The following is an 18,461-nucleotide window of genomic DNA, read 5'->3' on the forward strand; positions in this document are numbered from 1 at the left end:
ACTATTCAATAGACAATATCAAGAGAACTTGCTAACCATTTAGAGAAAAAGAGTTCTACACCATATCACACATAAAACCAAATTACAGATGGATTAGAAATGTGAATTTAAACAAGCCTACTTGTACTAGGAGATAATATAAAATATTTTTATAATCTTGTAATAGACAAGCCCTATGTAAACAAGTCACAAGACCCAGAAGAGCAGATTTTACTATACGTTAATACTTAAAACTCAAGTAAATATTTTTTCCATGTCAGTGTTTTCACCTCAACTGTCAAATCCACATCCCTCCAGGGCTCTCTCTATACTCCATGGACTAAGTCATCTGAGATGCTCAACTCTCCCCAATAAGCAAAAGTACTCTATGTGACTTAAATAAGAATACACTAGGCCTATTCACTAATAGTTTATAATTTGAATAAAAATTAATGTAAGATTAGATTTAAACTAAGATAGAAATGAAATCTGAAAAACCATCATCCTATAATAAGGAACAATAAGTAACTTACCTAGTTACTTGTCATTCTCTTGATACTCTAGCAAGTTACAAGAGAATATACAAAGTCTAAAATCTAAGATAAAAAGGAAATTTAATTGGAACACCAATTTGATTTTTTGAAGTTGAATAAATGGTTTTTAAATAAGTATTTGGCTCAAGTTGATGCAGAATTAATTAGCATTACTTTTGCAACAGGATTTCAAGAGTAAAAGAAAAATGCCTTTCAATGGTCAAACAAAAAAATCTAACATAAATCCTTCCACATTTAGTAGCATCTGAAAAATAAAATTATAATTTATTCAAATTTAAGAAATGACTTGACTGGGGAAAAATTTTAATACTCTGAAACACTAAAAAGATATCAAAATATTGTATGTATTTCAAAGGATAACACATGCTACACAGGCACTATGGCCCATAATGCAGTTGGAAAAATATACCAAGATTCAATTTATTATTTCATCATTATAATTTTAATCAGTAGGAATTTTAATGTCACATATACTTTTTAAAAACATAAATACTTTTAAAAGCTGTATTTTACAATATGATATCAAGAACACGGAGCTGATACAGGTTGTATAGGTAATCATTTTGACTATGTAAGAAATTTGATCAGAATACTGCTGGTGAAAGAAAATCACCTTTTTTTTAATCACTCATATTCAGCAGTAGTGAAAATGCTCTATGTATGCATTGGCTCTGAATAACACATTTCATTTCTGTTTCAAACCTGCTATGCTATTACTGTTTTGATGATTACATAGTTCAACATAAAAAGGCATTCCCACTCAGATTCTCAATAATAAGCCTGATAAGGGAGATAACCTCCCAATCATAAAAGCTTTTAAGACAAGTATTATGCAAATAAAGCATGGATATCAGACTCACTATAACTGGGATTAAAAAGACAACTATAAGAATACTGCACATTGATGCCTATTGCGCTTTTGTGCGCTCATCTTGCATTCCCTGCCTTTGTTCCTCCTCTTTGAAGTACTAAAGTGTATTTATACTAGAAAGTTATTAATAGACTTAATATGAGAACTATGTGTTTGAAAAAGCAAGACTTTCTAGATAAGAAATCTCCAAATATTTTCTATTTTATGTTTTTTTGACCTTCTTTATAAAGAGAGTGTTTTATGTGCAACACCTGCAGACAGAAATAAATCTGTTTCACTCAAACCCAATCGAATATATCAGATACAAAATATAGACATGAAGCAAAGTATGATAGCAGCAGTGATTCTTGGGTGCAGCATGTGCAAAATCCAATATTTTGCTATCTATTTACATCACAGTGGTCAGAAGAGAAATGTGCCAAAACTCCCCTTCCCATTCCACTTGAACTGGTTCCCCACAATTGAAACAAACATCTCCTGTGACATTAAGTTGTCATCAGCTTGTGTGATCCCCAGTTCACTCAACCTTTTCTTCTTCAACTGGCCTTTTTGTGTGGAGGCAGCAACTAGTTCATTTACAATTTCACAATTGCCTTCGACTTGCTCAGAAACGTCAGCTCTCGCGTAAAGCTCCATTTTACCAGTTGCACATTCAATCAGCTCTTCTAGATCCACTCTTTCAGCTACATCTGCCTCTCCACTTGTCTGAACTTTAAATGTTTCATTTCCTGAAGAAACAAACAAATTATAACAAATAGAGTTAAATATACAAACTAACCCAACTAAAACATGTATTTCTACAGGCTATCAGAGCTTTCAAGTTTTTTCTGTTAAGGATTCCAGCTGTCATCTGACTGGACTTCACAAACTCTCTGCCATAAGTATCTCAACAAGCAGGTGTCTTAGTCTTCAAGGTCTCCTGACCCTAATACAAGATTACCAATTTTGAATTTTCTCTTTTTATCCTAGATCTCATCTACTCAACAGGCCCCTCCTGGATATTTACTAAGCCCTGTATTAGAAGCTAGATGCAAAGATAAATAAAACTGCTGTTTTCCCTAAAGGAACTCCCAATCTAGCAGCTTTATAAGTGACTGCCTGTGATGGCAGAATTCTAGATGGCCCCGTGATGCAGGGCCATCTGCCACTTGGTGTTACTTTCATAACTGTTAAATGGCAAAAGGACCTTGCAGATGTAATTAAGGTTCCTAATCAGTTGATAACTCAGGTATACGTAATCTAATCATATGAACCCTTTAATAGCAATGTTTTCCCTGGCTGGATGAAGAAGAGAAAAGCATAAAGAGATTCAGAGCATGAAAAAGATTTGAAGCAGGAGAGATCTGCTTTGAGGGAGGTCTTCTATTACTGAAATGGAGGGGGTTATGGGGCAAGGACCCAAGAGTGGTCCCTACGAGCTGAAAGCAATCCTCAGCCAACAGCCAACAAAAAAAGTAGAGACCTCTGTCTTATGACCTCAAGGAAATTGATTCTGCCGACAACATAAAGGAATTTGGAAGCAGATTCTCGCCCCAGAGCTTTCAGATAAGGGCCCCGCCCAGCTGATACCTCTTTCACCCTGTGAGACCCTAAGCAGATAACCCAGCCAAGCTCACCATAACTTCTGACCTACAGAACTGTGAGGAGAAAAAGAACTACCAGATAGCTGGAGTGGATCCTGAAGGATGACAAGGACTACTCATCATCCTTTAAACTTTCCTCACCTATGCCAATGCACAATCCTTCTCCATGACTGAGATTTCATAGTAATCTGGGTCATGGCTTGAAATTCATAAAATTCCCACTGTGTTAGATCAGCTTTGCTGCCAAGAAAGACAGCTGACAGGGAGGTATTTACTTTTACAAATAAAAACTAGAGGTGAACTCCATTATCCCCTCCAGTAAAATGCAGCCTTCAACCTGGCACATTCATCTTTCTGCCTCCATCCTTAACAAATGCCAGCAGGAACCACCATTGCTATCATATGCTCATCCTTATTCTATAAATTTACAGAAAGCCAAGCATGGTAAGAAGGGAACTGCAGGACCACAGAAACCACACATCAAAGGCTTTGACCAGCTGACTAGTTGACCTTGAAAGTTTCTTTCACTCCAAGATTCCATAATGTTATAGCTTTATCGAGTTTCTCTATCTCCATGCCTAAGCATATGCTAGTTATCTTTTTTAAAGAGGAGAAGAAGATTAAGATCTTTAATCAGAGTTTAATGCTGAAATACAATAAATTAGGTCTGGTTTTTATTTTGAAAATTACTAAATATACCATACCTTCAGTTTCATCTTGGGCATTTTCTTGCAGGTCAGAGAAAATTGTAGGTTTCACCAAGACAACACCATAACCTTCATTATTATGTATGACATTATTCACCATGGTTATTTTGGGAATGTCATAATGTTCATCTAAGAAGTCCTGTGACATTGAAAACAAATATTTTAAGGAACTGTCACATTCAACACTGCCTGCTTTAGAAATCTCACTTTTTTCAGGCTATTCTAAAAATAAAATAAAAAGCTATGCTTATTAATACGTGGTAGCACAATCTGAGCTCTGAGTGACACAGCATTCCTTTGTCATTTCTGCAGATCTATAGATAACAAAGTATTCTCACAAGAGACTTTCAACCACCAACTATTGATATTATTAAAATTTACATACTGTTTATGCTTTTCAAAACCAGAAAACAACAGGAACAACATGGGAATTTAATAAAACATAATTATTTCTTAGGTAAAACCATTCTGACCTTTGGAAAGAGGGTGTCTCAGCAGGTGCTCACCTTAATGAGTATCCCTTCCTTGCAGTGATGGATCCCATTGTCACTCAGGGTGCACTTACTCCCGGGATATATTTCTATACCTGCACCCTACAAGTTACATTTTAAGGTAATGACAATCAGTTTAAAATAGGCAAGACTATAAAAGAAGGTTTGTCACTTCTTAGACTTTAATGCAGTGCAAATACAAAGTATTTTATAGAAAGTTTTATTAGGTATTTCTAATCAACATTTCCATTTGCTTCATTTCCAGCAAGTTGTCTATCATTTATTACTTTCAAATACCACACGCACACACACACACACACACAAAAACAATGGCTAAGAGTTTCAACACTTGATTACTATTTCACTCTCTTTCATCTGTGACAAATCAGTTTTCTGATTCTGCCAAAAAAAAGTCAGTTAACGATTATGTTGAAAGATACACTTATTAAAAATGACCATTCTCTCAGAAATACTCAGTTAGTTGGAGAACAGTGTTCAAATCTAGTAAAATATAGTAAAGCTGTAGATAGAAATAAGGCCCTATATTTTTAAAAGCACACCAGTTTAAAAATATCCCAACCTAACTTGAAAATCACTTCCATGAATTAAAATAATTAATGGTCCCCACTACTACATACATGTTAAATTAGTAACCAATTCAAGTGTCCTGTTTATACCTACAGAGTAACCAGAACAATCCATGCATTGCCCAATGCTCTCACATTGTCCCTTGGTACCACATGGTACCAACAAAAAAATTAACAATAATAGGAATGATTTCCTGATGCCATGCTAGGCACTTTAGTAAGTAAAAATGGTTCGGCTCAAACCTCTATGATTATTTAAAAATTCATTTTTGGAATAATTTCATACACAATATCCTAGATGCTATTAACCAGTTATGACACATCTATTGCATGTATGTTAAGCTGTTTTCCTAGGAATAGGAGTGTGCCATGAGAAAACATTTATTATTACTTTCCCCTTTAGGGATTACGTTTTAGTAGTGGGATGGGTTTATGTAGTGGGATGGTCACTACACACAAACCTAACTCTCTGTAGAGTGGTCAAAAGATCTGGGAAATGGGCCTTTGGCTAAGATTTTCAGTTTATAGCTATATACAAAAAAAGATTTAGGGGCAATAACATTAAAAATACATACACAACGAAATAGTTAAAATTAAATATCAAATTATCAGGAATCATGTAAAAAAGAGAAGAATAATTTAAGCCACAGCCACTTAGTAAATGGGACAATCATGTTCGAAGTATGCTATGAAGCTGAACAGATATTCAGTAACTAAAAAGAAACTAAAGAGGCTGCCACTTCTAAGATAATGGTACAAGTAAAAACCATGGACATCATATATACAACAAACATAAGATGATTGATAAAGGCAGACCAGCTAGACACCTCAACACCTGAGGAATGACACCAACACATTGGTGCATTTCCTGGGTATTCTTTTTGCCTTATATTCCCAGACATGAAGCTAAAGAAGCTGGCAATCCATAAGTGCCAAACAGACCAGAAATGCCTCCCTAAAAGCCTGCTCTCTTTAGCCAAAGGACCAGGCAAGCCCAGAAAACTTTGAAACAGTAACAACTCTATTCTATCCAAACACCACAGGAAAAAAACTGGCCAACCCCCACCCATGCTGGCAAGTGCCAAGGGGAGCCTAGACTTCCACCCTCTTGAGGCTATGACTAGGCACCCCCACACCCACACTGGGATTTTCAGTTAAGGCCAAGGATTTTCATCCTCACAAGCTAGTAACAAGGTCCTCCCACTTGTGGAGACTACATATGGGACCTGCACTTGTATCTCCAACTGATAATAACAAGGTGCCACACCCCTTCCCTACTGGAGTGGTGTCAGAGCAGGCCCAGTGGAGGGTGTAACACTTTCACCATTGCCGGTAGTAACAAGACCACTGCCATGTGCCAGAGCATCAGTGGAGTCAGTAAGAAGCTGGAATTCTCACCCCCACCCAGGAGTAAGAAGGAGCTTCCCCACTCAACTTGGATGTCAATGGAGGCCAAATGGGGAACTTGGACTTCTACCTCCACCTGGCAGTAACAAGGGTAAGAGAAACCCAGCTAAAACAGAAGATGCAGATTCTCATAGTATAATATAAAACGTCCAGGTTTCAGTGGAAAATCACTTCTCATGCCAAGTGCCAAGAAGATGTCAAACTCAGTAAGATAATCAGTAAAAACCAAAACCAAGATGTCAGAGATGAAGGAATTAGCTAACAAGGATTTTAAGGCAGCCAATTGCTTTAATGAGCAATTATGAATATACTTAAATGAAAAATATCAATAGCAGGCTGAACAAGAAAATAGAAAGTCTCATCAAAGAAATAGAAGATAAAAGAACCAAATGGAAATTTCAGAACTGAGAAATACCATAACTGAAATAAAAAGCTCAGTGGATGGGCACAACAGCAGAAAGGTAAGAACAGAGGAAAGAATTAGTGAAACAGAAGACAGAACAATAGAAATTATCCAGTCTGAACAACAGAGAGAAAACAGTCTGAAAAAGAAAAGTAAACCGAACCTCAGGGACCTATGGAACAATAACAAAAGATCCAAAATTTGTGTCATCAGAGTCCTAGAAGAAGAGAGGATGTGTGAAGCTAAAAAAAAATTCAAAGAAGAAATAGCTAAAAATTCCCAAATTTGGCAAGAGACAGTAAGCCTACAGACTCAAGAAGCTGAGAAAACCCCAAATGGGATAAGCTCAAAGAAATCCATTTCAAGATACATCATAATTAAACATAACACTGTCTAATGTGGTCTAATGTGTCTAGAAGTTTGAAAAGGAAATGTTGAAGATAATTATATTACAGACAGGGGATGGTAAAGAGACATTAGCAGTTCACTCAAACTGGTGAGATAACATCAGTAAACTGTGGTAAGTTATACATATAATGCAATACCTAGAGCAACCACTTAAAAAACTATACAAAGAGATACACTCAAAAACAAATGGAATTCTAAAAATGTTCAGGTAACCTACAGGATGGCAAAAAAATTAAAATGAAAAACAGAATAGAAAACAAAAAATAAAATGGCAGAATAAAGACTTAACAACAATAATTACACTAAATGTAAGTGGTCTAAATACAACAATTAAATGACAAAGACTGGGAAAGTGGATTAAAAAAACAAGATCCAGCTATGTGCTGTCTACAATTCACTTCAAACAGAACAATAAAGACAGGATGAAAATAAAAGTATGGAAAAAGATATACCATGCAGGGACTTTCCTGCTGGTCCAGTGGGTAAGACTTCACCTTCCAATGCAGGGGGTGTGGGTTCGATCCCTGGTCAGGGAGCTAAGATTCCACATGCCTCGCGGCCAAAAAACCAAAACATAAAATAGAAGCAATATTGTAACAAATTCGATAAGGACTTAAAAAATGATCCACATCAAAAAAATCTTGAAAAAAAATAGATATACCGTGCAAACTTTAATCAAAAGAAAGCAAGTGTGGCTCTATTAATATCAGATAAAGTAGAATTCAAAGCAAAAAAAATTACCAAAGATAGACAGTAACATTATATAATGATAAATAAGTTGGTTCACCAAAAAAAAAAAAGCAATACCAAATGGATATGCACCAAATAACAGAACTACAAAATATGTGTAGCAAAAACTAATAGGACTGAAAGGAGAAAGACAAATCCTAAATTATAGTAAGAGACTTTAACAATCCATCTCTCAAAAATTGAAACAACTAGACAGAAAATCAGAAAGAATATAGAAGAACTCAAAAACATTATCAACCAACCCGATCTAGTTGACATTTATACTCAATAACAGCAAAATACACATTTCCTTTCAAGGGCCTATGGAACATATACCAAGACAGACCATATCCTGTGCCATCAAAACAAACCTCAACAAAATTTTAAAAACTGAAGTCATACAGTGTGTTTTTTGACCACAATGGAATCAAACTAGAAATCAACAACAAAAGATAATAGTAAAACTCCAAATACTTGGAAGCAAAATAGCACACTTCTAAATACTGCATGGGTCAAAAATGAAAATACAACCTATCAAAATTTGCTAAATCAGTGCCAAGAGGGAAATTTATAGCATTTAAAGCATACATTCGAAAAGAGAAAAGTCTCAAATCAACAATCTAAGCTCTCACCCAAAGAACCTAGAGAAAGAGCAAAATAAACCCAGTGTAAACAGAAGGAAGGAAATAATAAAGACAAGAGCAAAAATAAATAAAATTGAAAACAGAATAGTGAAAATCAATGAAACAGAGTTGGCACTTTGAAAACACTTCAATGAAACTGACAAACCTTCAGCAAGATTCGCAAAGAAAAAAGGAAAAAAAGAGAGAGAGAGACTACACAAACTACTAATATCAAGAATGAAACAGGGGATATCACCACAGGCCCTGCAAACATCTAAAGAATCAGGGAACACCACAAACAGCTCTATACATTTGACAACTTAGAAGAAGAAATGGTCCACCTGAATCCCCAGGCTGGTGTGAGGCCTAAGAGGATGGGGGGCGGGGTGTGCAAGCAACATCCCTGCATGCAACATGGTGCATGTAGCAGGTGTGCCAGGAGCCCGCTGCCATCACTGTCAAATAGGAAAGCCCTTCACCACTGACTGGGTCCTGGTCACAAGGGCTCTATACCCTATGAGTGCATCCATTAATTCACCCAACATGAAATAGGTCATTGAATAGCCCTATAATTATTAAGGAAATTTAATCCATAATTTTTAAACTCCCAAAAAAGAAATCTCCAGGCCCAGATGATTTCACTGGAGAAATCTACCAAACGCTTAAAGAAGAATTAACACCAATTCTATACAATCACTTCCAGAAAACAGAAGAGGGAATACTTTCAAATTAATTTCATGAAGCTAGCATTACTCTGATAACAAAACCAGACAAAGACAGTACAAATAAGGAAAACTTCAGACCAATATCTCTCATGAATATAGACATATAAATTCCTAAGAAAATATTAGCAAATACAATTCAGCAATATATAAAGAATTATATACTATGACCAAGTGAGGCTTATTCCAGGGATGCAAGGATGGTTCAAAATTTGAAAATCAATCACTTGTAATCCACCAAAAATTGATGCAGGAAAAAAGCATCTGACAAAAGCCAAAACAAATTTATTATAAAAATTCTCAGAAAACAGAAATAAAGGAGAACTTCCTTAGTTTGATAAAGAATATTTACAAAAAACCTACAGTTAACCTTATACCGGTGGCAAATATGGCAAAGTAGGAAGACCCTGAGAACCTCCCCCAATAGGCACACCAAAATTAAACTATTTACCAGAGTGACTATCAATGAGAACAACCTGATGACTAGCAGAAAATATTTCCCACAATTAAAGTTATAAAGAAGGAACTGCAATGAGACAGATACAGGAGGGGCAGAGACCCAGTACAGTCAAGACCTATATCCCCAGGGTAGGCAACCCACAAACAGGAATTAGGCAAAATGAGGTGACAGAGGATCATGTTCCAAGAGAAGGAACAAGATAAAAATCCCACAAGAACTAAGTGAAGTGGTGATAGACAATCCACCTGATAAAGAGTTCAAGGTAATGCTCAAAAGATGATCAAAGAACTCTGGAGAAACCTGGATGAGCATAAAGAGAAGTTTAACAAAGACTTAGAAAATATAAAGAAGAACCAAACAGAGATGAAATACAATAACTGAAATGAAAAATACACTAGAAGAAATCAATAGTAGATTAAATGATACAGAGTAACAAATCAGCTAGCTGAAAGACAGAGAGGTAGAAATCACTGAAGCTGAACACAGAAAAAGAATAAAAAGAAATGAGGACAGTTTAAGTGGCCTGTGGGACAACATTCACGTTATAAGAATCCCAGAAGGAGAACAAAGAGAGAAAGGCGTAGAGAACATACTTGAAGACATAAAAGCTGAAAATTTCCCTAACCTGGGAAACAGAAATCCAGGTCCAGGAAGCAGAGAGAGTCCCAAATAGGATCAAACCAAAGAGGGACCATATCAAGACACATTATAATTAAAATGGCAAAAATTAAATATAAAGAGAATATTAAAAACAGCAAGGGAAAAGCATCAACTTATGTACAAGGGAACTTCCATAAGGCTATCAGCTGACTTTTCAGCAGAAACTCTGAAAGCCAAAGGGTACAATATATTTAAAGTGATAAAAGGGAAAAACCTAAAATCAAGAATACTCCACCTGTGCAAAATAATCTGAAAAAATATACAGATATAAAAATGAATCATTTTGCTGTATAGCTGAAACTAACAAGATATCATATATCAACTATACTTCAATAATCAAAAAAGAAGAAATCCTGATATCAGACACCAGCTAATGAAAGGCTAGCATACTTCATGGTCCACCCAAAAGAAGAGAAAGGCAACAGGGATGGCCAGGGACAGATCAAGACACTCCTGGACTGGAACGTGGTGGGAAGGAAGACACCCTGTAGGGACAGTGAGGATAGAGAGGGTCAAGGAGAAAGCTGGAGCCCAAAGGATGCTTCCCACCATCCTGGTTACATCATTCCCTTCTTACTGAGATACAACTCACATACCATGCAATTCACCCACTTAAGTTTAATGTACCATTCAATGGTTTTTAGTATATTCAGAGTTGTGTAACCATTACCACAGTCAATGTTAAAACATTTTCATCACCTTACAAAGAGACCCTGTATCCTTCAGTTATTACCCCAATCCCCTCTTCCCCACCTTACTCCCAGCCCTAGGCAATCACTACTCTACTTTCTATCCATATAGATGTGGCTGTCCTGGACATTTCACATAAAATGAATTATACAATATGTTGGAAAAAAAAAAAAGAATACTTTATCTGGCAAGGCTTTCATTCAGATTTGATGGAGAGATCAAAAAGTTTATAGACAGCAAAAGCTAAAAGCATTCAGCACCACCAAGCCAGTTTTGCAAGAAATGTCAAAGGGAATTCTCTAAGCAAAAAAGAAAAGGCCACAACTAGAAACATGAAAATTATGAAAAGAAGAAGCTCATTGATAAAGACAATTATACAGTAAAGGTAGTAAATCAACCATGTACAAAGCTAGTAGGAAGATTAAAAGAAAAAAACAGTAAAATCATCTATATCTGCAATAAGTAGTTAAGGGATATACAAAACAAAAAGATGTAAAATATGATGTCAAAAAAACAGTAACTGTAGGGGGAGGGGAGTAAAACTGCAGGGTTGTTAAAATGTGTTTGAAATTCGGAGACCAGCAACTTAAAATAATCACATATACATAAAGATTGCTATATGTAAATCTCATGATAACCACAAATCAAAAATCTATAATAGATACACACACAAAAAAGAGAAAGGAATCCAAACATAACACTAAAGATAGTCATCAAATCTCAAGGGAAGAGACCAAAAGAAAAGAAAGGAACAATAAAGAACTGCAAAAACAACCCCCAAACAACTAACAAAATCACAATAAGTACATATCTATCAATAACTACTTTAAATGTAAATGGACTAAACATTCCAATTAAAAGACATAGAGTGGTTGAATGGATACAAAAGCAAGACCCGTATATATACTGCCTATAAGAAACTCACTTCAGATCTAAAGACACACAGACTGAAAGTGAGGGAATGAAAAAAGGTACTCCATGCAAATGTAAATGAAAAGAAAGCTGGGATAGCAATACTTATATCAGACAAAATAGACTTTAAAACAAAAACTGTAACAAGAGACAACAAAGGACATTATATAAAGATAAAGGGATAGACTCAACAAGGAGATATTTCAATTGTAAGCACTGACACATTTGGAGAATTTAAAGTAAGAAATTGACAGTAACACAATAATAGTAGGGTACTTAACACCCCATCAATGGATACATCATCCAGACAGAAAATCAATAAGGAAACACTGGTCAGATGAACTTAATAAATACATAGAGAACATTCCATCCAAAAGCAGCAGAAAACACATTCTTTTCAACTGCACATGGACAATTCTACAGGCCACAAAACAAATCTCAAAAATTTAGAAGACTGAAATCCTTTCAAGCATCTTCTCTGATCACAATGGTATGAGACTAGAAATCAACTACAAGAAAAAAAATGCAAAAAACACAAACATGTAGAGGCTAAACAATATGCTACTAAACAATGAGTCACTGAAGAAATCAAAGAAATAAAAAAATACCTGGAGACAGATGAAAATAGAAACACAATGATCCAAAATCTATGGGATGCAGCAAAAATAATTCCAAGAGGGAAGTTTATAGTGATACAAACCTACCTCAGAAAACAAGAAAAAATCTGAAATAAACAATAACCTTAAACCTAAAGGAACTAGAAAAAAAACAAAATTCAAAGTTAGGACAAGGAAATAAATAATAAAGATCAGAGCACAAATAAATGAAATAGAGACTAAAATGCAATAGAAAAGATCAATGTAATTAAGAGCTAGTTCGTTGAAAAGATAAACAAAATTGATGAACCTTTAGCCAGACTCACAAAGAAAAAAGAAAGCCCAAATAAAATCAGAAATGAAAGAGGACAAGTTACAACTGACACCACAGAAATACAAAGGACCACATAAGACTACAAGGAACAATTATATGGCAATAAGATAGACAACCTAGAAAAAATGGATAAATCCCTAGAAATGTACAGTCTCCCAAGACCAAAACAGGAATAAATAGAAAATACGAATAGATCAATTACCAGTAATGAAATTAAATCAGTAATAAAAGAGCTCCCAACAAACGAAAGTCCAGGACCAGACAGCTTCACAGGTGAATTCTACCAAACATTTAAAGAAGAGTTAACACCTATCCTTCCTAAACTATCCCAAAAAATTGAAGAGGCACACTCAGAAACTCATTCTATGAGGCCAGCATCACCTTGATATCAGAATCAGAAAAAGATACCACAAAAAAACAAAAAAAATTACAGGCCAATATTCTTGACAGTCATAGATGCAAAAATCCTCAAAAAAATATTAGCAAACAGAATCCAATGATACATTAAAAGGATCATACACCATGATTAAGTGGGATTAATCTCAGGGATACAAGGATGGCTCAATATCCACAAATTAATCAACATGATACAACACATTAACAAATGAAAGAATAAAAAATCATTTGATCATCTCAGTTGATGCAGAGAAAACTGTGGACAAAATTCAATATCCATTTATGATAAAAACTCTCAACAAAGTGTCCATTGGTGGAATATACCTTAATATAATGAATGACATATATGGCAAGCCCACAGCTAACACCATACTCAGTGGTGAAAAGCTGAAAGCATTTTCTCTAAGATCAGGAAAACATGACTAGGATGCCCACTCTTGCCATTTTTATTCATCGTAGTATTGAAAGTCTTAGCCCAAGCAATCAAACAAGAAATAAAAGAAATCCAAATTGGAAAAGAAGAAGTAAAACCATCACTGTTTTCAGATGACATGATACTATCCATAGAAAACCCTAAAGATGCCACCGAAAAACTACTAGAACTCATCAATGAATTTGGTAAAATTGCAGGATACAAAATTAACATACAGAAATCTGTTACATTTCCATACATTAACAACTATCAGAAAGAGAAATTAAGAAAACTATCCCATTTACAATCACATCAAAAAGAACACCTAGGAATAAATCTAACTAAGGAGGTAAAAGACCTATATTTATGGGACTTCCCTGGTGGTCCAGTGGTCAAGACTCTACGTTTCCACTGCAGGGGGCATGGATTCAATCCCTGGTCAGGGAACTAAGATCCTGCATGATGCATAGTGCAGCCAAAAAAAAAAACAAAACAAAAGACCTATACTTAGAAAACTTAAAAAACTGATAAAAGAAATTGAAGATGACACAAACAGATGGAAAGATATACTGTGCTCATGGATTGGAAGAATACTTTTTAAATGATCATACTACTCAAGGCACTTTACAGATTCAAAGCAATTCCTATCAAAATACCAATGGCGTTTTCCACAGAACTAGAATAATTCTAAAATTTGTATGGAAAAACAAAGGACCCCAAATAGCCAAAACAATCTTGAGAAAGAACAACAAAACAAGCTCCCTGACCTCAAACTATACTACAAAGCTACAGTAATCAAAACAGTATGGTACTGGCACAACAGACACATAGATCAATGGTACAAATAGAGAGACCATAAATGAACCCCACCATCTGAACAATTAATCTACAGTAAAAGAGGCAAGAATATACAATGGAGAAAAGATAGCCTCTTTAACAGATGGTGTTGGGAAAACTGGACAGCTACACACAAAAGAATCAAACTAGACTACTTCTGGAAGAAAACAATGCCAGTGCCCTCTTTTACATTGGTCTGAGCAATATTTTTTAGATATGTCTCCTAAGGCAAGGGAAACAAAAGCAAAAATAAAGAAATGGGACTACATCAAACTAAAAAGCTTTTGCATAGCAAAGGAAATTATCAAGAAAACAAAAAGGCTGCCTACTGAATGGGAGAAGATATTTGCTAACAATATATCAGATAAGGGGTTAATATCCAAAATATACAAAGAACTCATACAGCTCAACATAAAAACAAAACAAAACAACCAGATTAAAAAATGGATCCTAATAAGACATTTTACCAAAGAAGACATAGAGATGGTCAACATGCACATGAAAAGGTGCTCAGCATAACTAATCAACAGGGAAATGCAAATCAAAATCACAATGAGATATCACCTCACACCTGTCAGAATGGCTATTAACAAAAAGACAATAAGCAGTAAGTGTTGCAAGGATGTGGAGAAAAGGAAATTGTAGCACACTGTTGGTAGGAATGTAAGTTGGTGCAGCCACTATGGAAAACAGTAAGGAGAGTCCTCTATAAATTAAAAACAGAACTGCCATACAATCCAGCAATTCCACACCTGGGTATTTATATGAGAATACGAAAACACTAATTCAAAACAATATACGTACCTCAAAAAATGTATGTTCGTTGCAGCATTATTTACAATAGCCAAGATATGGAAGCAACCTAAGTGCCTAACAACAGATGAATGGATTAAAGAAGATGTAGTGTCACACACACACACAAATGGAATATTACTTGGCCATAAAAAAGAATGAAATCTTGCCATTTGCGACGACTAAGATGGACCTAAACAGTATTATACGAAGTGAAATAAGTTAGACAGAGAAAGACAAATAGTGTATGATTTCACTTATATGTGGAATCTAAAAAACAAAACAAACGAACAAACAAAACAGAAACAAAGTCATATATGCAGAGAACAAACAGGTGGTTGCCAGAGGGAAGAGCGGATGGGGAATTAAAAAAAAGGTAATGATGTGAGGTAATGAATGCTTGACTGTGATGATCATTTCATAATGTATATTTATATGAAATCATCACATTGGACACCTTAAATATATAAAAGTTCTGTCAATTACACCTCAATAAAGCTGAAAAAGGATTTTTTTTAATTCTTAAAAAAGCAAAAAACACCTTATACTTAACAATACAATACTGAATACAGTCCCCCAATATCAAGACCAAGGTAAGGATATCTACTCTCACCACTCTTATTCAACACAAACGCTGGAAGTTCTAGTCAGTGCCATAAGGCAAGAAAAGGAAACCAAAGGTAAACAGACTGGAAAGGAAGAAATAAACTGTCTCTATTTGTAGATGACATGACTGTCTACATAGAAAAATTCCATGAAATCTATAAAAACACTCCTAGAACTAATAAGAAGGTTCAGCAAGGTCACAGGATATAAACAAACATACAAAAATCAATTGTATCTCAATATACTAGCAATAAGCACAATAAATTAAAAATATAATATCACTTACAATGAAATGTTTAGGTACAAATCTATAAAAACATATACAAGACTTGTACGTTGAAACTACACAATGCTGATGAAAAAAATCAAAGGTCTAAATAAATGGAGAGACATACCATGTTCACAGATTGGAAGACTCAACGTAAAAAAAGATGTCCATTCTCCCCACATTGATATATAGGTTTATTGAAAGTCCTATTAAAATCTTAGCAAGACTTTTTGTAGATACGAACAAGATATTTCTAGAATTTATATTGAAAGGCAAAGGAACTAGAATAGCTGCAACAATTTAAAAAAAAGACAAGTGAGAGTGGGAGGAATTATTCTACCAGAGAACCCAGAAATTGGCCCACAAAAACATACCCAAATTATTTTTGATAAAAATACAAAACCAGGGCTTCCCTGGTGGCACAGTGGGTGAGAGTCCGCCTGCCGATGCAGGGGACACGGGTTCGTGCCCCGGTCCGGGAGGATCCCACATGCTGCGGAGCGGCTCGTCCCGTCAGTCATGGCCACGGGGCCTGTGCTCCGCAGCAGGAGAGGCCACAGCAGTGAGAGGCCCGCGTACCGCAAAAAAAAAAAAAAAAAAAAAAAAAAAACTATAAAAATACAAAACCAATTTATTTAAGGATAGACTTTTCAATAAATGGTGCAGTTACCACTGGACATCCATAAGCAAATAAATGAACTTTGACCTAAAACTCACCTTATACCTAAATTAACTCACAAATGGTTCATGACCTTAAATGTAAAATGTAAACTATAAAACTGAAAAAAAGAAAAAAAGGAGAAAATCTTTGCACCCTAGGGCTAGACAAAGAGTTCTTACACATAAAAGGAAAAATTGATAAATTGGGCTTCATCAAATTTTAAAACTTTGCTCTGCAAAAGCCCATGTGAAAATGATGAAAAAACAAGCTACAAACTAGCATAAGATATCTGTAAATGACATACCCAATTAGGGATTCATATCTAGAATTTATAAAGAACTCTTAAAACTCTATAGTAAAAAAGAACGAACAATCCAATTAGAAAATGGACAAAAGTCATGAATACACATTTCACTGAAGATAAGGATGGCAAATAAGCATATGAAAAATGTTCAACATCATTAACCACTAGGGAAATGCAAATTAAAACCACACACCTATCAGAATGGCTAAAATTAAAAAGTAGTGAAAATACCAAGTGCTGCTTAGGATATGGAGAAACTGGATCACTCAAACATTGCTAGTGGGAATGTAAACTGGTGCAACTACTCTGGAAAAGTTTGGCAGTTTCTTAAAGAAAGTAAGTATGCAACTAACCACGTGCCCTGCAACTGCATTCCTAGGCATTTACCCCAGAGAAATGAAAACGATGTTTGCACAAAAACCTGTACACCAATGTTTATAGCAGCTTTATTTACAAAAGCCAAAAACTGGAAACAATCCAGATGTCCTTCAACAAGTGAACAGTTAAACTGTGGAACAACCATACAAGGAATACTACTTAGCAATAAAAAAGAACAACCTATTGGTACATGCAACAACCTGGGTGAAGCTCCAGAGAACTGTGCTGAGTGAGAAAAGCCAATTCCAAAAGGTTGTATATTGTATGATTCTATTTATATAACATTCTTGAAATGATGAAATAACAGAAATGGAGAACAGATTAGCGTCTGCCTGTGATTAATGAAGTCAGAAGGAGAGGCACCTAGATATGGCTTTAAAGGGCAACATGGAGGATCCTTGTAGTGATGGAAATATTCAACTTGACTGAATCAATCTTATCCTGGTTGTGATACTGTACTATAGTTTTGGAAGATGTTACAATTAGAGGAAACTGGTAAAGGATACACATACAGACTACCTCTGTATTACTTCTTACAACAGAATGTGAATCTACAATCTCAAAATAAAAATTTAATTTAAAAAAATCAACCCAGCCTCAGTTGCTACAACATCATTTACATAGTTACAACTTAAAGGGTCTAACCTCTTTTAAAGGTATGACAGAGAAACTGTGAGATTTATTATTTTCTTCCTAATCTCTGTTTTGAAAATGCTAAATAAGAAGAACCTTATACAGTTGAGTCTGGCTGACTTAGTACACGGAAGGATCTGAACTTCTTTGAAGAAAGGGAACAGGAGTATGCATTTACATCTTGTCCCAGGACATTTTATTTACTTATTTAGAACTTAAACTACTTCCCATAAGAGATTATCATACCTTGGCACCATATAAATCTGAGCTCTTCATTAAAAATTCTGCTGATGTTCGTACTGTGACTCCTGTAGTTTCACACTGCAAAACACAGTTTTCCAATGTAGTCTTGCCACGGTGAATAACTATGATGAAAACATGCAATCAAATACTTTAAGTAATGTGTCTTTTCCAATATTAGAAATGGCCTAGAGCTGATATTAGATACAGTCTAAATA

At 35.2% G+C, this 18,461-nt stretch overlaps 1 protein-coding gene across 1 annotated transcript in view; it reads right to left on the reverse strand.

The window, feature by feature from the left end:
* Positions 1-1,067: 1,067 nt before the first annotated feature.
* SHCBP1 (SHC binding and spindle associated 1) overlaps positions 1,068-18,461 on the reverse strand; it is a 34,124-nt gene continuing 16,730 nt past the window's right edge. The window contains exons 9-12 of the mRNA XM_030833073.2: positions 18,250-18,368; positions 4,201-4,287; positions 3,692-3,833; positions 1,068-2,132 (exon numbers count right to left, since the gene is read on the reverse strand). Of these exons, the coding sequence (XP_030688933.2) occupies positions 1,807-2,132; positions 3,692-3,833; positions 4,201-4,287; positions 18,250-18,368 (674 nt within the window). The 3' untranslated portion in view covers positions 1,068-1,806. The remainder of the gene's footprint in view (positions 2,133-3,691; positions 3,834-4,200; positions 4,288-18,249; positions 18,369-18,461) is intronic.

Source organism: Globicephala melas, chromosome 19 (genome assembly GCF_963455315.2).
Source record: "Globicephala melas chromosome 19, mGloMel1.2, whole genome shotgun sequence".
NCBI classification, from domain to species: domain Eukaryota; kingdom Metazoa; phylum Chordata; class Mammalia; order Artiodactyla; family Delphinidae; genus Globicephala; species Globicephala melas.